Source organism: Eublepharis macularius, chromosome 7 (assembly GCF_028583425.1).
Source record: "Eublepharis macularius isolate TG4126 chromosome 7, MPM_Emac_v1.0, whole genome shotgun sequence".
Classification (NCBI taxonomy): domain Eukaryota; kingdom Metazoa; phylum Chordata; class Lepidosauria; order Squamata; family Eublepharidae; genus Eublepharis; species Eublepharis macularius.
In genome coordinates this window covers 110857949-110883437 of record NC_072796.1, presented here as the reverse complement: position 1 = coordinate 110883437, position 25489 = coordinate 110857949, and the positions used below count along the sequence as shown (strand labels likewise).

Sequence of the window (25489 nt, the reverse complement as noted above, 5' to 3'; positions counted from 1 at the left end):
TCATGTAGCTGGCACTCAAGGGACAGGGTGCCCTGCATGTAATTAATTAATAAACTTCCAGATTTTTTGTTCCCATCATTGGTCTTTATTTTATTTCTGTCACAACATGTATATTCTGCCTTCAAGGAGGGACAGCAAGAGGATTTACACATCATAACCATACTCTGACCCATTTGTGTTGGAATAACCTCTACCTTAAATCCGACAACAGAATATCATTCTTAATCAGTCCAGTCTTCCAATAATCTCATAAAAATCCCACATTTAAATAACTCTTCATCTACATCTGGTCCCAAGTCATGAGAGGACTCACATGGCTCCAGGGAAGTGATATTATGAGGCAGTAATTATAATAACGCTAAGCAGATTTTGAGTCTGCCGAGTACTTGGATTGAACTGTCTGAGAATTGGTTAGATTCAACTAGCTTTTTGGCTGGTGAAAAAAGGAGGCGGCAATACCCACCAACCACCCAAAATGTTATGCTGGGGATCATGGGTACATGGGACAGGGGCTGTAGCAAAAAGGAGAATTAGTTGAGACTGAGTGAAAAACCTGGCTGGATCCAATCATGAAGGACAGACAGGATATAAATATAATTGAACAAGTAAAATGTCAGCTCCTACACAGACTGCTTTCTACTGCTAAATCCTAACAAATTTATATCAGTAAGCTCTCTGACTCATTACTATTATTAAGAATTCCCGGCACAGAAAATCCTAGTGCTTAATTTCTAAAGGGAAAGGCGCCAGGTCTCCTATAACTGGCAGCCCTTCTCTCCAATATTGGATAACGTGGCAACTAATTGTGTTTGGCGGGAAGCAAAATGCTGGACATAATTATTGTCCCCACCCTTGTAAGTGCTGCAGGTGGCCTGGCGAGAAATCCATTCACAATTTCAAGTCAGTGAGTTTGAACTTCAGGACCCTTCCTGCTCTAGAAATCCCAAGATTCTAAAACAAAGGCTTGGAACAACTCAAAACAATGCCTACATACATTTGCAACCTATTCAAATGTTTTCTCCTCATATTAATTGAATTCACAGTAATTCCTAACTCACATAATCTGGCGGAAAACAACCCTCCAGGGTCTCCAGTAGAGGTCTTTTGTGTCACCTGCTACCTAATCCTTTTAACGGGAGAGGCTGAGGGCCGAGCCTGGGCCCTTCTGCATGCCAAGCAGACACTTTACCGCTGACCCAAGGACCCCTCAAGTACTTTGCTATTTCTGAACTGTTTTATTTTACAAGTACTTCCACTGATTAAGAACTGCTTAATATGGATTAGTAATGGTAGAACTGGACTCTAATCAGCTAAATTATAGCTGCACAAATGTACATTTTACACTTTTTTCAAGAGGATAAGCAATAGGCTATGAAAAACTAGAATTATTTCTATCCTTCTTTAACAGGTAAATAGAGACCCATTTTATCAGCTTCTCTTAAAGTCCACGTCAAGGCAAAGTTAAAGTGGCTATACTCTCAAACAATGAACGCAACTGTCCAGAACAAACACTGCACCTAAACGTATTGACATGAATATCAATTCCACTGATTTCGATGGAACTTACTTCAAAGTAAGGCTGTAGCCTCAGGAACATTTCACCTTGAAAATGACATTATCAGCTCTGACTGGAAGAAGCTCTCCATTCTAGAGATTGAATCTGGGATCCTCTGCATGAAAGATAGATGCTCTTTCACCGGGCCTTGGCCCTAGAGGAAAGTGCTGGCAGAGACCAATTTTCCCAGACTTCCTCATCATCCCCCCGCAGCTTCCCATAAGCCTTGAAAAGGCACTACCAAAGGCTGGAGGACTCAAGAGAATGACAAGGCATATAACATGGGGCAGCTATGCTGAGAGGGGGAAAGCAAGTGAAATTGTCCCCTCTGCCATCTTCGATCAGTTGAACTCTTCTATGGTGCTTCTGCTGGAACAACAGGAGGAAGGAATAGTTTTACCTGCTAACTCCTCCTCAGTACAACCACTTACACTGTGTATCCCCAACCCTGCAGCACCTTTTTGAATCTCACAAGTGATTGCTTGGGGAATGGGAGGCAGGCCAAGCCAATGCTGCCAGCCCCTTATGCTGACATGGCAAAGGATCCCCTGAAACAGACACACAGGGATCTTATTATGAAGGTAATGGTATGCCATGGTTTTCTAAGTGAGAGGAAGGACCAGTTTGGTGTAGTGGTTAAGAGCGCGGGACTTTAATATGGAGAACTGGGTTTGATTCCCCACTCCTCCACTTGAAGCCAGCTGGGTGACCTTAGGTTAGTCACAGCTCTCTCAGAGCTCTCTCAGCCTCACCCACCTTACAGGGTGTTTTGTTGTGGGGATAGTAACAACATACTTTGCAAACTGCTTTGAGTGGGTGTTAAGTCATCCTGAAGGGCAGTATAGACATCAAATGTTATTATTAAAATGTTATTATTTCACACTTTATGAATTCAGATATAAAAAGTTATCTGAACCTTCAACAACAAAATCTGCCTGTGGTGCTACCCACTGCAAACAGAACACATATACTGGAATGTGCGAGGTGCCCTGTAAGGTACATGGGAAGAGCAACTGAGAAAGTCTAAGGGCCTCATCTTCTTTCTGGTGCTGAATTCGCGCCATTCCCAATATCTAATGCTGCACGTATACTTTACATTTCAAACTTGGGTACAAAAGGTACCCTTGCTGAAACAGTAGCATGCAGATCAGCTCTAAAAGCTCCCTGAATGTAACCTTGAGCAGAATGCAACCATGGAGGGAGTGTGTGAGACACATGCCTCTGCATCTATAGCTCATCCAAAATACAACATTCATTTTTCTTCTGCCCAAGAAATGGAGAAGTCCTGATTAGGAAGCCACTGCACATCATCTGGTGCTGCTAGTTTCTTATGCTTTCACATCATGTTTGAAACCATCAAGAGCAAGTGGAATTTCTCATCTTCAATCTACAGAGGAGAAAAGAAGGAGGAAATTGGCTTAAGACAGACTTAAGGCTACTTTCCATTAGCCTTGAATGAAAGTTATACAGCAGCAGACTTGCTACTGGTTTGTTTAAAAGCGTGTATCTCAGAGCAGCGGAGAGCAAAATGAATGAAAAATCAATGGCATAGAACAGCCTTTGCAAGCACACAGGTCAATAGCATTGTTCCACTCTGTTATCAATAACGGAGGAATCTCAAATGCCTAATGCATCTAGTCATAGCGAAATACCCTACACAAAATCAAGAATCACATGTTTAATACTGGCAATCAACCCTAATTCATCATCCTAAACAGCAGAACGCTTTCCCCCAGGCACTGACATGAAAGATGAAAAGGTGTTGTTAACAGAAAGATCTTTCAATGTAAATCCTAAGCCTATTCTGCTCTTATACACTCCTATTCTGCATGATGGGAACGATCCTAAACACGTCCCATTTTAGTCAACAGGTCTTACTTGCAGGAAAGTATTCTTATGATTGCCGTCATATGACTAAATTAGGACTCTATTTAAATAATAGTGTATTTCCCTTCACACTTTAGATCAGTGGTTCCCAAATCTTTTCTGGCCATCATAGACTTGGTTCCATAAACTCCTTCCTAGTGCCTCCTGCCTTATCCTATAAAAACATTTTTCAGGATAACATTAAAATTCAAAACAGTAAAACTTCTTTGTTCTGCTTCTTCCATTTCTATTCTAAACAAAGAATTTAATAATAACTTACCAAAAAAACTCAAAAAATGATAAAGACAAAGACACACATGATTACAACTTTTTTAAAAAACATGGTATACTGGTCTAACTAGAGCTCTGGTGGCATGTTTCCTAAAAATGCTGATATTTTCCTTCAGATTTCAGTATCGTGCAGAGGCAGAAACTTGAAACGAGGAAGGTGTTTCGCTCTAGGCCTGATCATAAATAAGCAAATGATGCACTCGTAGGAGCCCATCTCCAGCTCCCCTGCTATTCCTTGCCTATTAGTGCCCCCTAGGTAATCCCACTGCCCCCTTTGAGAGCCACTGCTTAAGATGAACTCTAGGACCCCTTCCATGGATTCAAGGAAAGAATTGGTGCTGAATTGCTGGACAGCTCCTTTTGACAATGACTACTGTTACTGGAAAAAACTTTCTTGGTGGGCCCAGAATCTGAGGGGCACTGCAAAGGCAAGCGTGTAAATGCAGAGTAGAATTTCTAGGGTATGCATGCCTGAACACAACAGTTACATGCCTACAGCACATTCGCTCAAACCACACCTTGCTAGCCATGTGTGATAAAATCCTCCTCATTGCGTGGCTCATGACTCCACAGTAGTTTCATGCACTGTAGGAGGATCTCCTTAGAACATCTTAAGAAGAGTAAGAAACTTCCAGGGCATAGAGGTATTTGGATTTCCTTTCAGCTTCCCATAAACATTCTGCTAAACACCAAATATAGAATTGCATCATGATCCACTACAGCCCACTTCAGTCAGGAAGAAGAGGGCCAGGCTTCACTGTGTACATCTCAAGAGAACTTGAGCAACCCAGAGGCAGCAATTCAGAAATTTCTTCCCAGTAAAGCTGGAATGCCACCCCCATCCTGAGCATCAGAACTGGAGAACCTGCTTTCTCAGCATAGAATCACAGAGTTGGAAAGGGCCATACAGACCATGTAGTCCAACCCCCTGCCCAGTGCAGGATCAGCCTAAAGCATCTCTGACAAGTATTCATCCAGCCTCTTCTTGAAAACTGCCAGTGAGGGGGAGCTCACCACCTCCCTAGGCAGCTGATTCCACTTTTGAACTACTCTGACCGTGAAAAAGTTTTTCCTAATATCCAGTCGGTACCTTTGTGCATGTAATTTAAGCAAAGGGTCCTACCCTCTGCTGCCAACTGGAACAGCTCCTTGCCCGCCTCCAAATGACAGCCTTTCAAATATTTAAAGGGAGTAATCTTGTCCCCCCCTCAACCTCCTCTTCTCCAAACTAAACATTCCCAAGGCCCTCAGCCTTTCCTCGTAGGGCTCAGTCTCCAGACCCCTGATCATCCTCGTCGCTCTCCTCTGCACCCTCGATTTTGTCCACATCCTTTTTGAAGTGAGGCCTCCAGAACTGCACACAATACTCCAGGTGAACATGAATTTCACCTGGACCAGGAAAAGCACAGGCGTCCATGCTTGTAAAATACATACAAAACACTCCATGGAATGAGGATCGTGGTGCTTTGTGGAACTGCCTGTATAAAGGAATCCACTTAATGGAAAATGACTCAGGATGTCTGTCTGTATGCATAACATGCATCACTGAGAACACAGAAAACGCTATCCAATGTCCCTTGGAAAGATGATAGCACTTGTATGCATATCATTGCCAGCAGATAGGATTACACTGTTTGTGAAGAATAGCAAGATGACTGTGTCTGTGCGGAACCAAGTTGTCACAGGAGTTCTGCTTCCACAATTGGGATAACAATGGGATTCGTTGGGTGCCTGGGAAAGGTCTTGATCAAGGCACTCAGAGTGGACCAAACAACGGAAAGCCGAACCTTTCACAAGAGTTTAAACTTCTAATGGCTACCCTAGAGCTGCTGGGCTCATGTGTGCATGCCGCTCTTCTCTGCCACAACCCACGATCCACCCACCCAACTCTCTTGCCAACCTCATGCTGCCGGTTTCAGGAAACAACAGTCCCCGCCCCCCCCCCCCGCCATTCTACTGCGTCACCATATAAATATGGGAAGCCAAAGGTGAAACAAAGTAATCTGCTCAAGACCAAACAGCCTTAAATATGCTGATGTGGACTCAAGTTATTACTTAGTAGCCCTTTATGAGCTGTAGCATTAGCAGCCTCTTCTATTCAGAAGACTGCTGAACCCATACAATGCTCTCGTTCTCGGTATCCAAGCTAATTTAATTTAATATCATGCCAGTCCTTCCCTGTAATTTTAGCTTTAATACTCCCTTACTTGCACCCTTCCTGAATGCACATAATTGCCAATGTAAAAAATGCTCCAAGCATTTCAGAAACAATTGCTCTTCCCTCTCCAATTCTCTGGGCTGCAATTGACAAAAATGAGCGAGCATGAATACATCACCCACTACGCAGGCCTCTGTTACCTATACCAAGCTCATTAACATTATCTGGTAACTGAATTGTTACCCCTTCAAGTCCCCAGGAGGCTAACAAGGCTGGGAGCATCTCTCATTTTCCACTGGCAATTCTTGCTGGTTGCCCTCCCACTGCAAACCCATATGTCATGGCTGGCACCATTCCTGGGGAGCTCCCCTGAATCCTGGGGCAGGGAGGAGCAGGGGGGGGGGGTGCGCGTGGTAGGCTGCAGTTTTGAGCTCTGCTCATGGTAGGTTCAGTCTTTAGATACTTTGCTTACATAAACAAGATGAAAGATACATCACTGAAACTGATATTTATTTTTGAAGCTATGTGAGCAAACAAAATGTAGTATTTAAGTTTCCCAAAATGCACTGATGTACATTGTATATACAGATACATATCTCTTAAAGTGTTTGTGTTAATTGTGTGTATTATAAAATAGGGCTTGGATCCCACAGAGCGCTTCTGCTGACAGAATTTTCATCTGCAGCGCAGGATTTCTTCACCTCCTCCTTCCAGCTGCAGCCCCAAACTCTTCCCCAAATGCTGTTCCGAGTGCAGAATTAATAGCACAATCCTAAGAACACTTTCTGCTAAGTAAGCCCCACTGAATAAACCCAAGCAGGATTCTGCATAGGCCTTCTCAGGATTGCAAGCTAAGCCAATTAAATGAAAAATGCAAAGGATACCTTTTAGAAAAGCTCCTTTTCACATGCAAAGGACACGCAGGTCACGTTAATGACGACTGGAATGCAGCCCATTTTTAAATGGCCCTGTACCATTTTCTGTCTTGAATGAACATTCCAAAGAGATGAATTTCAAAGATATTCTGAGCATCACCTTGCGACAACACTCCCAAATATATCTAGCTACTGCCTTCTTACTAAAATGTTAATTCATGAATATTGGTAAAAGCTTTTTTTTAAGCTCCTAAAGGAAAAGATCATGAGGCCAGTTCTTTAGAAGCCAGAAATTTCATCTGTGCGCAGGTTGTAAGCAAAATTGTGTGTGTGTGTGTGTGTGGGTGGGTGGACTTTATAATATAAAACTAAAGCTTTGCCGCCAAAGTAAAAACGTATTAATAAAGTAGAGGAAGAAAAAGATTACTCCTTTCCACCCTTATAAATATTCCAGGCTGCACAATTGCATTGAACTACAGAACATTTAATAAAAATGTAATAAATAGCTACATCCTTTATCATTCACTTCATGAGATTTTATGGGCTTTCAAAAGGGGTTACATTTATCTATTCATATATTACATTTTCACCCTGCCCTTGCTCCAAGGAGTTCAGGATTCTTACAACAGTCCTCTGAGGCATCTGGACATCAGCACAATCATATGCCGAATTACTGGGGTCCAGGAGCAAAGATTACACTTCTAGGATGAGAGGCAATTACTCCCCACGTGTGCACTGTGGCTATGTTGGCATTTGTACCCAGGTCACCATACTGCCACATTCTAACCATTATCACTGATGGGACTTATACCAGACCACTATCCATTTCTTGTGAAATGTGTGTATAAAGTGCTGCCAAGTTGCAGCCAGCTTCCCCATTTTCAAGGCAAGAGACATTGAGAGGTGGTTTGCTATTGCCTACCTCTGCGTAGCAACCATGGAGTTCCTTGGTGGTCTCCCATCCAAGCACCAACTAGGGTTGACCCTGCTTAGTACACTGATTCAAATATTTATCCTGAATACGAATTCAGTTTCATAATTTCATTTGTTCCCTAAGGAATAAATCCTCTTCCAATCAGCATTCATCCAAAGACATCCTTGGCTCCCTGGAATGTATGACTATTCCAGACAGAAAGAAAATGCTTATCAGCTTATCTACATAGTTGAAATTGCCTTATTTATGGATCCCAGAAAAATGTTACCATCCACTTCCCAGAAGCCAATTTCTCTTCATTGTTAGCAAGATGTTGCCGAATCACACAGGCCTGTTCCAACACCCAGTTTTTTCCACTGACTTCCTATATGCAGTCAGTGTGTGGGTGAGTGTCCACTAGTTCACCTAAGGTGTATTGATCCCAACTTCTCAGGCTTTTGTTTCTAACCAAAGTACATTTTCTTCGTAAAAATCTACAGGAACTTTATAAGGGTAAGAGGTAATTACAAATGGCAGGTTATTAAAATAACGAAATCATAAAATGGAAATATGTTGAGTTTGATATTATGCATGGTTACTTTGAAATAAATAGAATTAAATGGGTCTTACTTCCAAGTAAGTGCGTACTGGATAGTAGCCATTAACTTGCAGGTATTTACTTTCCTTTTGAAATGAATGGGCCTTAACATTGTCTGAATTGTGACTCAAAGACAGGAAAAGGCACCATTTATTGTGATGAAGAACTAAAAAAATAAAAGACACCCATGACTTTCTGGTTTGTATTTAATTCCCATAAAACCTTAGAAAGAATATTTTGGAATGATTAAATTTAACATCTTCATTACACTTTATCTTTTTTTCGTGCTGTATACATTTCATTCCTTAACGGCAGCTCCTAAACTCAAGTTTTATTTCTGCAACACCTATATACTTCTCCAAGGCAGTGATGCTAGGCAATGCATGTAGCAGGGAATGTGGGTGGTAGAGTGCTAAAAAGATGGGGGGGGGGGTGCAGGCAAGAGGTCAGTGGTGGTCGGCCCTACCAGAAACCCTGGACCCTGGCAGCTGTTCTTTTGCAGGGTATACTGACTTCAGTCCTGTTTTTTTTGGGAGGGGTGGGCAGTCTGAGGTAATCTGCTTTTGCTCTCCTCCCCCCCCCATGTTAGATTTGTTCATCAATCCATAGACCTTCACATGCAGTAGCACTGAGAAGGAAGCCAGTGTAATGTAGTGGTTAAATAAGGATCTGAAAAACCCAGGTTCAAATCTCAACTCCACCACAGAACCTCACTTGGCGATCTTGGGCCAGCCACTCTGTCTCATTCTAATCTACTTCACGGGGTTGTTGTTCTGAAGATAAAACAGAGAGGAAAATGATGTAAGCCACTTTAAGTCTTAATTCAGGAGAAAGGCAAGGTACAAACATACGAAATAAAAATAAATAATAGAAGGAATGCAGCTGCACACAAACTTCACAGATTGCCCCTAACCATGTTGGGTTAGGGGCACCTAGAGAGGATACAAGGGTAAAGGGAGTTCAGAAGGGGGGAGGTTCCCCAAGTTCAAAAAGTATGTGTTACAGTGGCTTAATTGATCTTATTTTACCACTTAGGCAACATACTGTGTAAGCACTTTCAACAGCATACGGCTAAAGCAAGCATGTGAATGTTAAAAACAGTAATTGTACTGAAGTTTTATTCTGAGGGAATTTCACACTTCAGAGGCTCCATTTAGGCTGCACTTCAGGTTTTTTATGGTCCATCTGTAAAGAAAATAGCCTGTGGACTTACAAAGTCAGAACGCAGAAAAGAGGGCCCCATCGATTGCCTTTTTTTTTCAAGGATCCTTGAGAGAAATAAACTCTCTTTTCCCTCTGCATCATTTTTTTCTTCTCTTTCTTGGCTTACAAATAGTGGCAGCCTAAGAGAATTACTGCATCTTATAAAGAATTACGTTGCTAATAATACACCTCTTTAGAGGTTTATTTTGACAAAAATAACCAGCCTCCTGAAAAGCTGCATTTATCTGCTGAAGTCAGCGGCATCCCACAGAGCCATAAAGAAAAATGTCAAACTCATAGCTAGAAAGAAGAGCAAGCCAACAGAGGAATCAGGTCAAGATAATGGAAGGGGGTATGAGTGGAAGGGACAGATTTGAGGGGGCTAAACTAAATTATTAAAGAGCAGTAAATACAGGAAAAAATTATGAAACCCGCCCAACTACACTGGAGAAATTGGGGCAAGGAAGAGAGCTTAAGGCAAGTTCTGATGCCGAACGGACTTCTATGGAAATGAAGACCATCATTTCGCGTTCAAGACAGATCAAATGAAAGATAAGCCTAACAGTTCCTCAGAATGTACCAAAGGGAGAATCCAACATGGAAGTGCTGGGTAGGGATCCATCAAGAGATTCCACATTCTCTCCCCTCAGGTTTAAACAAAGAGCTGGATTTCCCAATCCCCCATTGGAGTTAATACATCAGCTTGACCCACCCTTTTATGAAACAGAATGAGTTCTACTTATTATGTTTCATACTGTACCTTCCTTGATTAGGATAACCATAAAATCAGATCTTATTCTGTCCATCTATCTGCTGTTGGGAGTAATCTTCACCCAATCTGAATGGGTATAGGAGCACCATTTTACATCATTTATACCCCACTTTCCCCCCAATGGGGTCCCAACGTCGTTTACAACATTCTCCCCTTCTCCATTTTATCCTCCCCCAGCAAGCTCTCATGGCAGAGTCAAGATTCTAGTCCAGAACTTTAACCACTATACCACACTGACTAAAAAGTTATTCCAACATGTTTTTAACCTGTGTATTCTAGAAAATACTAAGGTATAACATGGGATAGAGCATTCCAAACTGAAAACACTTCAGGTCTGTTGGACTTCATGGATGAAGCTATAGCGCCTTTGGGACCCAGTCCCATATAAACACACACAGGGAGTTCTCACAAGCTCTATCACCAACACATATTAGTCCTAGCTGCTAGGTGCGTTGCAGCCAGCAGCCCATCTTAAATGGGGCATTCAGCTTACAACTCAAGTGCTTAAATTTAACTAGGCTGCAAATCCAAGGACAATTAAAATCCTTGATCCTTCCTGCTAGTAAATGCTGCTAACGTTAACTGGAAGCCAAAGTGAAGAACCAGAAGATGCAGGCTGCATCCACACAATGTTGGATATAGGACTACAGCAATAATTCATAATAGGATCTTCCTGAGTGGACAAAATCCAGGAGGTGAATGACTGCTATCCAATCCTGTGTGGATACAGCCTCCATCCATTCCTAACCTCCAGGCTGCACCAGCATCTCTTTGCATCTACACTCAAGTTTTCAGAGGTCTACCCCCAGGTGCTCATTTGCTTAAGAGGGAGTTTATTCTTGTCATTTCAGCAATGCCTGCAAACACTGGTGATCACAGTTTGTTGTTACCACTGATCATTTACAAAGTGAGTACAATCCTTACTACACTTCCTCACAACGCCCAGGGAGGCAGGCCACTAACATTTGTCATTTCACAGAGGAAAAACTGAGGTAGAGTGACTTGCCCAAGACTACCCATTGCATTTATGTCAGAGGGAAAACTTCAGAATTACAGAAAAAAGCCCAACTAGCCATGTTTTCTCATTTCATAAAATCAAAAGCGACTCCTAAAATGCCAATGGACCATGTTAAATAACATCAGAATTTCTACTAAAGTTCTTTCCACGTAAGAAATTACACCCTTGTTATCATTTCTGGTACACGGAGTTCACATTTCCCCCCTAATTTTTACATTAGTGTATCGTATTGCTTGACAACCTGCAGCACTTCTCCCCAATTTAGAACATTAACTGGTATTCTGAGCACTACACCACATTTCATAGCTCTTTTAGGCCAGCCCCTATAACATCATTGACAATACAACCCACCTCCCAAGTTTGTAATTTTAAAAAGCCCTTATTTTAACTTTTCCTTTTTGCTCGCTTCTCGCCCTCTGCTGCACTGCTCAAGAATGGGCGTGATCATCTAGCTCAAGGCAAACCTCAGCAACCCCCCCCCCCCAAGAACTGTGGCAGCAAAGCTTTTCAGCTTGCTGCAGAGTCAGCCACATGCAACAAAGAAGAGAACACCTGAACCGGTCCTGGACTCGGCAGGCGCAGCTTTTTCCACCCCGAAAGGGCCATGCTATGAACCTTTGCAAGACCCTCTCCCCTGCATGATGGTTATAGGTACACAAAACTGCACCTCATTTGGTTGCCTGCCATGCAACAAGGCTATATGGGGGGAAGGGTGCTTATCACGCTTACACTGCAATCTTAATTGCAGTCTAAACCCACTGAAATCAATGGGCGTAGACTAGAATAACTCTTCTCGGGATTGGACTGTAAGCGTGACACAAGGAGTTCACATTTTTTTCCTAATCCTTATATTCTTGAATTGCATTGCTGGAAAACCTGCAACGTCTCTCCCCAATTTAGAACGTTAACTGGCTGCGGTCCAGGCCTTTCCCCTTATGCAACTCTGCACAAAAGGTGGGGTTCTAAGCCAGATACTGAGAACGTTGCGATCAGCGGGCAGGGACAGGAGTAACTCTTCTTAGGCGCCGGAGCCGTTTCCAGCAGAGGCTCTTCGGCCGTCGGTTCTACGGAGGAGGATCCCCCGCGGAGCCCGCCCCTCCCTCGCCCCCATTCCGGGCCCGGCTGCAGCGCAGCCCGCTCAGGTCAGCGCGGCGGGGCTCCTGCTGCAGCGCGGCCTCGCCCCCCACAGCCCCGCAGCCCTTCTCTCCTTACCAAGTACCAGACCCCGAGGATGATGGTCCCGGTGCGGACATGGCAGCACAGGCAACAGCTATTGGAGTAGAAGCGAGCCCAAGGCGAGCCCAGCATCTTCATGGCGCTCCCTCCGCTCGCCGACCGCCGTTCGGATCTGGCTGGACGCCGCAGGAGGAGAGCCGGCCCCGCAGAGAGCTCAGCAGAGGCGCCCTCGGCAGTCCCCTCCGCGCTGCTGCAGTGGCCGCCGAATGCCGGCAGGGAGAGGAGGGGCGGCGCGCGCCACCAGCCCGGAGCGGCTTTCGAGGCGTCACGAGGCCGCCGGCCTGCCGGGGAGGGGGGCGGAGATTCGCAGCCCCGGGCCGTCCGGGGGAGGGGTCGGCCGGCCGGCGGGCGCGCACCTCGGAGGGGTGCTTTGAGCAGTGGCCGGCGAGCAGGTCCGAGCCTGAGCAGCGTTTACGCAGAAGTAAGTTCCCCTGGAATCAACAGGGCTTCCAAGTAAGTAGCCTTAGACTGCAATCCAGGGCTTTTCCCGAATGCAATTCTGCGCAGAATGTTGTGCCTCCCACGAAGATAGTGTCAAGTTCAGCCTCTGAGCATTAGCTTCTGTAACTATCCCCAGAAAAGATATCGCGGGAACGTCCCGTTGCAGCAGCCCGTCAATTACTTATTACTCTACAAAAAGCAATTTCCGTCCTGTAGAGATTTATGGACATGCTTTCGTCTTCCTTTGCCCATTCATCACCAGTCGGGAGTGGTCCACCCCCCCCCCCCCTCACTCTGTTGCCGCCCTGTGTTACCACGTGCCCCACAACAACGTTGCTTCTCCTGGTTTTTTTTATAATCGCGAGAGCATTATAACTGACGGTTTTTGTGTGTGCCCAGAGCCACATTCGATGCAAGGTGATGATTCCCTAATGTGGGCAAGACATCATTTCCAATACATCCAGAGACATCTATAAAATGGGAACCGCAGTGACAATCTTAAGCTTCTTTTGAGTGGGATTTGAACCTCCCAGGGTCAGCCTAATACCTCACAGAGTTATTGCAGATGTTAAACGCTTTACAGACTAAAATGAACAGTTGAATCTAAAGAAGGGGGCCCACAAGGACTAGCTTGGGGGGGGGGAGGTTCCTCCCTTTCCCCTCTCCTTTCTCATAGCCTAGGGCTGATTGGCCATTAAGGCCACTGGGGGAAAATCCCAGCAGCAACTTGCTGATGGTGAGACAGCCATTTTTGGTTCCTCCCCCCTCCCAATCTTTCCTGGCTTCCTTCTCTCCTTCCCACCACCAGCCAACCTACATTTCCCTCCTTCCCTTCCCCTGGCAGCCTCTATCTGGGAAAGCTATCACTCAGTTGTGCAGTGTCAGCACAGTAGGGAACCCACAGAGGTGGCATCTTATTTTCCCCAATATCACATTCCCCGCACTATTTCTTCTTCCCCTCCTCATAGCAACCCCTATATCTTCACCTTTCCCTGCTTCGTTCCCACTTTCCCACCCACCCACCTATCTTTTATCTGCCTCCCATCTTCAGCTTTATTATTTTTATAATCTTCAGCATTTCTCCACAATAGGGTCCCAAAGCAGGTGACACCATTCTTCTCTCCTCCATTTTATCTTCATAACCACCCCTGTGAGCTGTTAGGCTGAGAATGGCCAGAGGTCATCCTCTGAGCTTCCTCAGCAGAGTGGTGATTGGAATATGGGGTTCCCAGATCCAATCTGTAAATCTAATCGCTACACCACACTGGCTCTCGTGAGGTGACTGCTGTGGAACACTAGCAAGGACCTGGGAGTCATGGAACTACTTGCTTGGTGGTTGCTGAAGAACCTCCTTCAAAGGCCAAAAAACAGCCCTGTAACAGCCATAGAAAAAACCTGTTTTTTAAAGCTACAGACACTGCTGCTATCATTTTGGTTCTTCAACCCTGGCAGTTTTTTTTTAATTTCAGATTTTTCTGCAAGCCTGGGGCATTTTTCAAGTTTGTAGAAAGAACTGGCCTCACTATTAGATATATTGATAATTAATACTACTGAGACAAGGACTGATAACTGACAGCCATTAACCTGAGGAACGGCCTCCAGTGACTACAGAGTCAAATGCTCACACAAGAGAAATCATATAGCAGCTATTTTCCACTGTTGTAAGAATTGTGGTCTTTATTACTCTGTCCATTTGGCAGTATACCATATGGTATAATTTCAATCCTGGATAAAAATGAAAGGTGTTTTGTAGAGGATTGGTGGAAAGGGGGGAAATAACTTTTTAAAATAAATAAAATAAGCATAAGGAGCTAAGAGTACTCAGAGACCTGCATCCTTCATTTTGACACGATGTAGACATTATAGGGTGGATCCAAATGGATGCAAGTAGGACAGAGCTGATGTCTTGGAAGGATGCATGTAGCTACTTTATAAGGATTCAGATGATCATCATGCAGAGATCTTTCACGTCACCTGCTCCCTGATCCATTAAAATGGAGAAGTGGAGTACTGAACCTAGGGCTTTCTGCATGCAAAGCAGGCACTCTCCCAAGCCATAAAGAACGGTAGGATAGATGTCAGGCAAATTTGTGGAAAAGCTGTTTATAATTTGTCACAGCAAAGAAGGCCCTGTCTCTGATGCCCACTGGGCTACCCACAATAAAAAAAGCTAATCAATTCTCTCTGCCTTTTTCTTAATTTCAGCCTGAGGAAAGGTTTTAACCTACCTTCTGCTACATCCAAGCTTAGACAAGACAAAGTTGAAATGGCAGCAGAGCTTCCTGTTCTAAAGACTAAGAAGATTGAAGTGTTTAATTATTTTCGACCTCTATATTTCCCTTTTTTTTCTCTCCAAGAGAAATTGATTGATCCAGCTAATGCTGTTTCACTGATTATAGGAACAGAGAAAGCTTTTGGCTTCCCTCCACAGTAAGTGATTCACTTCCTAGGCTCCATTCAAGGGCTATTTCATGCTGGAAGATGGATGGTTGAAATAAAATGACTAATTTTTCATCTCTCATTTTAACATCCACTGCAAGCTGTGCTATAAATCCTGTTTTAATTCTACTGAAATAGCATTTTATTTGGCATCATCTCAAAGTCCATTTTAAACATTACAGAAGTAACATGAGTGTTGCTTTAAAGTGCTTTATCCCTTAAGAGACAGAGTAGAAAAATATTGGACTGAGAAATTATACTTTATAAGGCGAGACCATGCTGCCACCAAGATTCTCAGAGGAATACTTTTACCTGAAATCCTGGATACTGCTTACACAAATAGCATTCATGTGTTTTATTTATTTAGATATTTATATTCCACTTTTCTCGCCATTTATCTTTATAACCACCACCCAATGAGGTAGGTGGCTGTGTATGTAACTGGTCCAGTTACCCAGCGTGCTTTCATGGCAGAGTGGGGATTTGAAACTGAATTGCCTACATACTTGTCCGAGACTCTAGCCATTATGCCATAATGTCTTCTACCACTGAGGTTAGAATTTAAAATGTCTCGGCAGCATTATCTACATGTCTGTTACCTTGTTTAAAATCCTATTCATGCATGCTCAGGAGTAATTCCAGTGATTGGTGTGAATGGTTGCAGGATTCAGTGCCCAAATGGTCAAAAGCCAAGATCAAAGTTACACAGAATGGAAACTGGCAAACATGGTCCGTGGAAGCATCAAGCCAGAAAAGGGAAGGCAGCTCATCAAATGATAAATCTATATACTGGATGGCGGCCAAGGGTTTGCAGTGCTGCACACAGACAGGCTGCTTCCGTGGGCTTCAGTGGTGTGCAGGATTGAAACCAAGGAATTTGTACAAAGGTGGCAAGGGGCTGAAGTCGAGAAAAGCCCAATTGCTGAAATGCAGGAAGCTCTTGCAGTCAGGAATGGAGTCTCTCAAGATGGGAGTTTACACAGCATCCTGAGAAGAGCCCTCTGTTACACAGCGTATATTGATTGCTGCCATCTAGTTTTTGTTCAAAATCCTATTCATGCATGCTCAGGAGAAATTCCAGTGATTAGTGTGAATGGTTGCAGGATTCAGTGCCCAAATGGTCAAAAGCCATTTTGTGCGGGAAGAGCACACCCATTTTTTCTTTGATCTAGTTTTTGTATGCTGGTGTGGTTGGATTTTAAAATGTTTTTACTGTTTTATGATGTTTAAATTCTACAATGTGTTTTTAAATGGTTGTAATCCACCCTGAGCCCGCTTGTGAGGAGGGCAGAATAAAAGTCTAAAATAAATGAAATAGAAAAGATCACAGCTGCTTTCTATTTATTGGAATATTTCTAGGTGAATTTCTCCCTGAGAAGACCCAAAGTAGCTCACTGAACATTCCGAATAATATATATTACTTTGCATGTTCAGTACATGGGATATTCCAAGCATTCAAAGCATGCATTCACTTCAGTATTCTTTAAAACCTTGTAAGAATAGACCCTTATATTGTAGAAGGGACTTCTGAAGGCCGCCTCCTGATTGTATGATAAGGTAAGGTAAATTTATTGTATATGACCATTGGCCTTTACAAAACAAAACATATATACAAATTACAACCATAAAATTTAAAAGAATTCTAAAATACCAGACATTAAAATTATTCAAAGCACAAGCAAGACCTGGATTTACTGTTCAAACTGATGAGATGCTGTCTTAGAAACCGCACTTGCTCTTATTTTGCTAGCAGCCAAGCCGCCTGATTGTGATTCCATGTTCATGTTCTTAAGAGGCATAATCTTACCATTTATTGCCCCTGCAACAGGAATCTTTTTGTTCTAGTCCTTGGTTTGATATTGGTCCCCTTGAGCCACTTCGGTTCTTCTTGCTTCAGTTTGGTTTGGAATTCTCTTTTGACATGATTCCCTGATTTGATATTGGTCCCCTTGCTTCAGGGGGATTTCCATCCATTCCCTTGTTTCAGTTTGGTTCTGTTGGTTTCCTTTTGCACTTGGGAGTGTACCTTTGGCCACTGGCAATCTTGCCCCTGTGTGTTTCTGCCTGAGAGCCTGCTTGGAAATTTCCCAGATAGGAAATAATGGAGAGTGGCTTCGGCACATTCTCCAGGGGCCCATAGAACTGGATCCCAGGGTCTAATCTTCCTGAAACTTGGAGGATCAAGAGTAGGTTCCCTGCAAATTTGGTGGAGTTTGCTTGGAAAATGCCACCCTCAGTTCCTTCAATAGCCCCCAGATCGTTTTCCCCATAGGGAATAATGGTTGATTAAATCCAGGATTCTCTGATCTGTTTTAACCAGATCAGAGAACCTTTCCCAGATTTCCAGGAGCCTGGATTTTTTGAGATCCCTGAAACCCAGATTTCCAGATTGTTTTTTTGGTGCACACTCCTATCGTGAACTCCAACTGCTCCTTAGCTTTGTCTAGTCTAGTACGTACAAGAACACATGATCAAAATCATGGCCTAATTTTTTGAGCTTCCTTGAAATGTGGTACCACCTTGCAAAAATTTGAAATTAAGAATTTAAAATGTTTCCCAGTCCTGACAACTGGTATACACACAAGCTTGTGTTTTTTGCCAAGCTACAAACTATCATAAAGAAAAAAATTCTGAACACTTATTTTACTCATGTTGGTATTCAGCCATTGGACCATGGTCAGCAGTTGGTTGAGACTCAACGTCAAGACAATTGTATCAACCAAACCATTACAATTCTTTGTTAATGTTTAATTTTTTTTTTAAAGGGCAAGAAATTAAAAGTGGATCATAGTCTGAAAAAGCTGAATGCTACTGAAAATGATAGGCAGAGATACTGGCAATAAAACAGTAAAGAGCACTAAAAAGGTATTTCTGTAAAGTTTTGAAAATTGATTTTAATGTATACATTCTTTTGTTAATAGTTAAATAATGTCTATCTACTATAATTCTTTTAAATTTAGAAAAGTCAGAAATACAGTTTTCATCCACCTTGAGCCAACTCTGTAACAAACATGTATGAATTTTATACACTTTCTGAGAAAAAACAAAAAAAATCAAGGAAGATTAAAGCATGCAATGACTACCCAATTACATATCACAATTTTTGTAAAGCTGTGCATACAAACAATTTCAAAAGTTACAAAATCCACATTACTCTTCTGAAAACATTCCATGCATTTATGAATGAGAATGTTTAGCTGGTTTGCTCCATAAACAGACAGTGGAGTAACACTTGGCTAAGAAGGGTACCGTTGACCAACCAGTGTGTATGTAGTTAATTCCCGGCTTGTATTCTTTAATACCATTTTCTTTTGTGGTACACTTTTGCAAAGAACACTCAGAAAATTATATAAAATTTTTGTCAGCTTTCCCATTTGTTCCCAAGCTTTGGAGTTTAGATTCACAGATTTTGCTGAAGACTTCATGTAGTGCTGCATTATCTCATGAGAAACTGCCGAAACAAGTAAGAATCCAGTGCTATTTCCCCTAAGGTGAGAAAGTTATAATTCTACCATTGTAGCAATGGCATAATACTGAAAACAGACAGAGACGCTGGATTCCAAGAGTAAGAATCTTCAAATTATCGTGGAGACCAGGGATACCCAACAAACCACTCCCCCAAGAAACAGGTAAAGGTTGCAATTTGAATCACCCTGCCTATGATCACTGACAGTTTCAGGACTGTAGTGTGAATATGGATAGATTAAGGGCCTTTATGTTATAATCTCAGTTGTGTATTGCTCCCAATCTCATAGACAGCACACTCTTAACTCTTCAGGGAATCAGCCAGCCCAGCAAACTGAGTGAGATAAAGCACTGAGGGTTAATTTGTGTTTTCACATTTGCTACCACCCCATTTCTAAACACAGAAATATTTTCCAGGCGATGTTAGAAGCATTTGCTTCTTAATGGAACAACAAGGGAACGGCCATTACTCCAAGACATTTGTGCCACAATTTCTACAGCGACTAGCTCAAGGCCTACTGAGCATCCATTGATAAACATGGAGTAGGCGGTAGTAACAACACCGTGAAATCAGACCACACAGGGCTAAAACAAAACAAAGACAATTTTACATTTGCAGTACCTTCAATGTATTATTTAGCAGCAAGACCATGTAACTGCAGACTCATACTATGATTTAGGACATGTTCCTACAAGTTATTTCAGTGTGAAAAACTTGACTTCAGGAACATTTTAGTAGTTTGACTCCAGATATAAATCCTCTCTCCATCTTAACAATTTTCCTCATGGAAATAATGTGCCAGAACACTCCTGTGAATTAAGAAATGTGCTCGAACAGCCCTAAAGTAACCATGAACATTTCAAATAGGCTATACTAGCAGAGGCAAGGAGACTTTTTGCCTCCAGTTTCATAACTGTTTTGAGCAGGGCTTATCATTTTGCTACCTTTCCCAGAAGGTTCTCTCAGATCAAGTATGGAAAGGCGGTGTGGTATTTTTGTACATTCAAAAATTTACACTGGAAATGGATGGTGTCTGTCACACTAAGATGTATATGAAGAATGACAAGTTTACAGTAAGGAACAGATATAATTTCACACGTTTAGCATCCTCTTAAATCACTGCTGAAAACTGTATTTCAATACTAAGTAGTTTCATGGCCCCTCCAGTCCTGATAAACATTGTCTAAACACTACTCCCTTCCCATAAATAAAACAATGCTATCAATTTGCTCAATTTATTTTAACAAAATTGATTTAGAAATGTCACTGAATTAAAACAAAATGTCTGAACATGTAAACACCTGCCATGTTCCTGAAATAGGAATTAACACCTCTGCACATTAGTATTCAATTATTAGGAACACTATCAATAAGGCTTGTCTTCAGTACAACTAAATCCAGTTTGTTGTTTTAATTGATCTTGCATTGCAAGTTAATTTAACCAAAATTTCAGATGTATACAAGGAGACATTATGGGATAGTCAAAGTACCATTGGTTACAGCTGTTACAATTTTTCTGTTACATGAAAAAAATCTAAGCCAATCACATCAAATAATCATGGCTTTTCTTTAACAGACGCTCACCGAGTTAATGTTAATTATGGTCCTTTAAACACACACATTTCGTAAAGGCTATATACAGTGTACATGGCTGAGCATGCACTATTCATAGATACCTGCCTGCCTGATATGATGTCATGACACAGTGCCTTAAAATGATACAGCTCAACTCTGATTTTAATCCATAACTCCAGGAGGAAAGTTGATGGTTTGTTTTCATTTGCTGTACTTGCATGATTTAAAAAAATATAAAGACACACTAATTCCATTTAAGAACTCTAGATGCAGATTCTACACAGGTTAAGGCAGCAAAAAAGCACTTCCTGATACAGGTGGTTTCAACATCAATTAAAGCTGTTCTGAAGCCATTATTTCTTTTCTTTTTTTCCATTATCCATCACACCCTTAAAGACTTGGACAATTTATGGAAGTTTTTAAAAAGATAAAATTAATCAAGAGGAAAAATGTGTGGATGCAAGGTCACACATTTCAAAATTACTGCAAATAAAGGACAACAGCTACTCTACCACCATAAAAAATAAAACACAAGATTTTGAAAATACTTCTCATCTTCTTAAAATATATTATTTGAGTAATGTATGTAGAAGACTATCAGAAGCAACTTTACTTTCTGAATCCAAATTTCTTGCAAGTTTTGTATTCTAAATCACAAAAAATACTAAAGAAATGTTTTTTTACTGAAAATATCCATTATCTTTGCACACACATACCCTGAAGTAGTACCTTTAAAGTCAAGAGGACTCTTCAGACATATGTGCTTCCAAGACTCTGATCTCTCTTTGCATTATCTTCATGGTTAGCATATTCTTTGAGTATTAAAAAGATACGGCAAATTATTTAACCAGAGTTCTTTGATTTACGTATTAAAATCAGAATGGTAGACACTGTATTACAGTTAGACTGACAGCCTAGTTTTAAAGATGATTAGAGATCATTTTACAATTAATCCGTTTTCCAATGCACATGAAACAGGGCACTGCCATAAAGCCAAGTTGTTTTTGAAAATTACTTTTCCCCATATGTTGAAAATACACTCTTCAATGCATCTTCCAGTATTGTCATATTTCCTGTTAAATTATGTCACCAACTTATTTTTTCCTTCGGTTCCTGTTCTTAAAGATGGTTGTGTTCAAAGCAGTTTGTTTTTTAAAAAATCTGTTGAAATTTATATAAAATTCTGTACAGGTTCACAAATTATTGCATAAACAGCATAATCTTCACGACAAGTGTTTCTGCAACACACGTCCATTTCAGAAAATTCACGTTTCCCTTCTGGCTTTTTTCTTCTTTTTAATTTGTTTGGGGGACTCCCAACTCTCTTCAGACTTGGCTAAGTGTTCAAGAAATCAAAAAGAGTATTTATTATAATTTATGTTTATGTACACTTCATCTATACATTTTGCATCCCTGTGCATTACCCTGATCATGAGACTGCACTAGAATTATGAAATTCCAACACCTTGTTCTGATGGAAATAATAGCTCCCCCATCTAAATCTGCCTTTAATTCCAAACCAAGCAAGTTAAAAACATTTTTTTCAGTTTAGAGTATATTAGATTTCCTGGATGGGTATCACCTCCATTTCCAAAAGTTACATAAATCTAGGGTACAATAGCTGTGTACCACCACACAGAACTAAGAGTGGCATGTTCCATCAGCACATGGAGCATCACCTGAAGAGGTCAGGAAGGCTCCCACAGATGTGACTTTCTGCAGATTTAGACTAGGTCTTACAATAAAACTGTGACTTCTGATCCATCCAGGGAGGAACCATCAGGCGTACTGAAGCCAGTGGGATGGGAGAGTGTGCACAAGGCACATGCATGGGAATTAAATACTCCACTGCCCTCTGATCCCTGCACACCCACTTTGGCCCTTGGGGCCCTGGCAATCCTAAGACTCAGTGCCCAAACTGAAGGCAACTTAGGTGGGAAAGTGCAAAACCAAGAACGTAAGAAAACAGAAATAAGAACAAATTTTACGAAAACAGATTTTGATGAATTTTTAAGAACAGTAGTTAAGAGAATAAAAAAGGTGAACTATGCAATGAATACTTTGCTAAATGTCATCTTATAGAGGCTTTGTAAAACACAGAAGCAACACTCAGAAAAAGGAAGAAATGGATCACAAGTAAGGATTAAGTACATAGGAATATTTCAATGAAGTGAATACTGCAAAACCAGCAGAAAGGCTTGATTCTTTTGACCAAGCATAGTGAAAAAGTTAACTAGGCAGAAGTTAAAGCCCATTACAATAGGAGAGTTCATGGAGAACTAAAACAAAGAAATAACAGGTATAAAATGAACCTTAAAGAGAGGAGTTCAAGAAGTCAGGAGGAAATCTCTTGATTAGAAGAAAAGTTCAGCAATGGAATGCCTCTACAGGGGGATGTGCAATCTCCTCACTTGGACATTTTCAAAAAACCTGGCTAAATATTTGTTAGAGAATACTCAACTTTGGAAAGGAATTAAGTCCTTCCCAATCTGCCTTACTTCTATCTCTACAAAGTGTTACCCGGGGGCGGGGGGTTCTGGGAAAAGAGGTGGTGGAACTCACTGGGATCATATGCATGCGTGTAAAGCGCGGGCACACTCCCGGGGCTACGCAATGACGTCACTTCCAGGAAGAGACATCATTGTGCAGGGTGGAGCCACCCCCGGGAGCACTCCTGTGATTCGGGCCTGCTTGCCTCCCTGCCCCAATGTTCCCTCTAAGCAGTGCAGTGTTGTAAGCCCGAAATCTATTTTATGAGCAGCAACTTGCGAGTTTTGAGTGTGCCTTTTCCAAAACCAGACTTTTGAATTAGATTGTCTGAGGCATTGGTATTGGGTGCCATCAATATTTTGATGTCACCCATTTATGTATGTGGTTCTCAAAAGCTTATGCCTCAATAAAGTTGATTTGTCTTAAAGGTGCTACTGGACTTTTTACTATTTTGCAACTACAGACTAAATGGCTAACTCCTCTGGTTATTAAAGAGTGCATCTGTAATATATGGAATTCACTGCCACAACAAGTGGCAACTGCTAAAGGGTATTGGGGACTTTAAAAACGATTAGAGAAATGTGTGGATGAAAGGTATATTCACACTTCTTGTAACTGGGCTTCTTGTATTGTTTTAAGCATTTTAAAGGGAGAATGAAGCATCTTTTTTCTTTTAAAATGCTACCAGAGCACAGGGAACACAGCTTTGATTAGCAAAAGCAAACTGGGCTTGAAGGGCCATAACTCTTTCCCAGCACAACCCCAATCTAAATCAGAGATGAGCAAGGTGAGACCAAGCATAGGCTTGAGACCATAAGAGTTAACTGGGGCACTATACCACCTGAGCCCAGACTAGGACAACCCAGGCTAGTCTGATCTTAGATCTCGGAAGCTAAGTAGGTGATCCCTCCAGGGTTGTTTTGTAGAGGCAGGCAATGGCAAACCACATCTCTTGCCTTAAAAACATTTATGTTAACATTTTCATTGTGCAAAAACAAGACTTGGGAGTATGCAAAATGACTGACCACGGAAATGAAATAAACACCATGCACAGACGGATTTTTTAAAAAGGCAAATGTAATGTATCTGGAACTATTCACAAAATAAAATTCAATGTCCCTCAATGAAGCCTAAATTTAAACAAGAAATAAAACCCCAATGAATTTTCAAGTGTGCACTTGCAATTTCACTTGGTGCAAACATGAGAAATGAGTCATTACAAATCTACTAACACAGGTAAAGAGTAAAGGAAGGTATAGTAAAAATGTCACTAACATGCAATTACTTTGGCAAAATATAAAGAACACAAGAATATAAAGAACACCCAGCAGAAAAGCCTATTTGCCAGTGTACCAGAATTCAAGAAAGTGAATATAGGACAAGGGGGGAAAAAGAAGAGCACAACTGACCTGTGTATTTTAAAGCAAACTAAAAATACATTTTTAAAAGCAGCTCCTCATTCGGGGCCATTTGCTGCATTCAGTAGGGAGAAAATTAGATTGCGCTGAAAGAACTATCTCCCCTCACGTCCCTGGGACTGGCCATTAGAGGAAGCTGCACAGTGTTTTACTACAGCTCCCAGAATCCTTATTGCTTACAACTCCCATACTGCACAGGTCCAACTACATTGTTAACCCCTTTATTGCCCACATGCTACTTTGTGCCACAAAGCTCCAGTCAATTCAGATCATTCACAGAAAGGGCTCTTTAAATTTTAACCCTCCCCCCCCTTCATCTGGCCTATGGGAACTGATTAAAAACAGTATGTCCTTTTAAATTCAATAAAGAGCTATCAAAATTAAAAGAGAAGAATTACAGGGGATTTAACAAAACTACCGGAGAGAGTTTGAAGGGAGGATATGCAACAGAAGACACAACAACATGAACACACAGGGTGAGGGCTGGCTGAGAGGAAGGGGAGGAGAACACATGATCTCTTTGGAGAACTGCTGGAATGGAGTTCCAGCTTGTTCTGGCAGAAAAATGCCCTGCTGTAATATACAGTGTGCATTTCACTGCAATGTTGCATGAAATGTATCTGAGCCAGTGAAGGTGATGACTTTTTTTTACATAGATTGCAACTGAAAGCAAAAGTGATTGATCTCAATAGTAGGATATTACTTACTCTGTGGTGGAGGCACACTATTTTGCTTAGCATTAGAAACAGGAACATCTGTCTCCTGGAGCATCTGTGGCACTTGGGAAGGTATCTTGTCAGATTCATTCTCTGATACAGTTACAGATGGCTCAGTAGAAACAGCAAATGAGGGTATCTCCTCAGGCTAAAATTAGAAATATTTATCAGAACACTGACTTTTTGGAAACACATCAGTATGCTAGTAACACAACATGCTGAAATAAGGAAAATAATATTATTTAACTCAGTAACTGCCCTCTAGTGACAACATAGCGCTGAGAAAATACTTCACCAAGAAGTCTAATTTTTTTAACACAGTTCTCTCATGGCAGTCAAAATATATGCAGCAACATACTGTAAGTTGTGGTGACCTTGGGCAAGTTACACATTCAAACCTAACTCATAGGGTTGTTATGAGGATAAAATGGAAGAGAGAAGACTGTAAACCGCTTTGGG

The 25489-nt window shown here is 41.7% G+C and overlaps 2 protein-coding genes across 4 annotated transcripts in view; both read right to left on the bottom strand.

The window, feature by feature from the left end:
- LAPTM4B (lysosomal protein transmembrane 4 beta) overlaps positions 1-12607 on the bottom strand; it is a 65686-nt gene extending 53079 nt beyond the window's left edge. The window contains exon 1 of the mRNA XM_054985583.1: positions 12462-12607. Coding sequence (XP_054841558.1) covers positions 12462-12563 — 102 coding nt within the window. The 5' untranslated portion in view covers positions 12564-12607. The remainder of the gene's footprint in view (positions 1-12461) is intronic.
- A 5626-nt stretch (positions 12608-18233) lies between these two features.
- The window catches only part of MTDH (metadherin), a 33399-nt gene continuing 26143 nt past the window's right edge, over positions 18234-25489 (bottom strand). For all 3 annotated transcript variants that reach the window (XM_054984527.1, XM_054984528.1, XM_054984529.1), the window contains exons 12-13: positions 25022-25178; positions 18234-21742 (exon numbers count right to left, since the gene is read on the bottom strand). In XM_054984527.1, the coding sequence (XP_054840502.1) occupies positions 21672-21742; positions 25022-25178 (228 nt within the window). In that variant the 3' untranslated portion in view covers positions 18234-21671. The remainder of the gene's footprint in view (positions 21743-25021; positions 25179-25489) is intronic.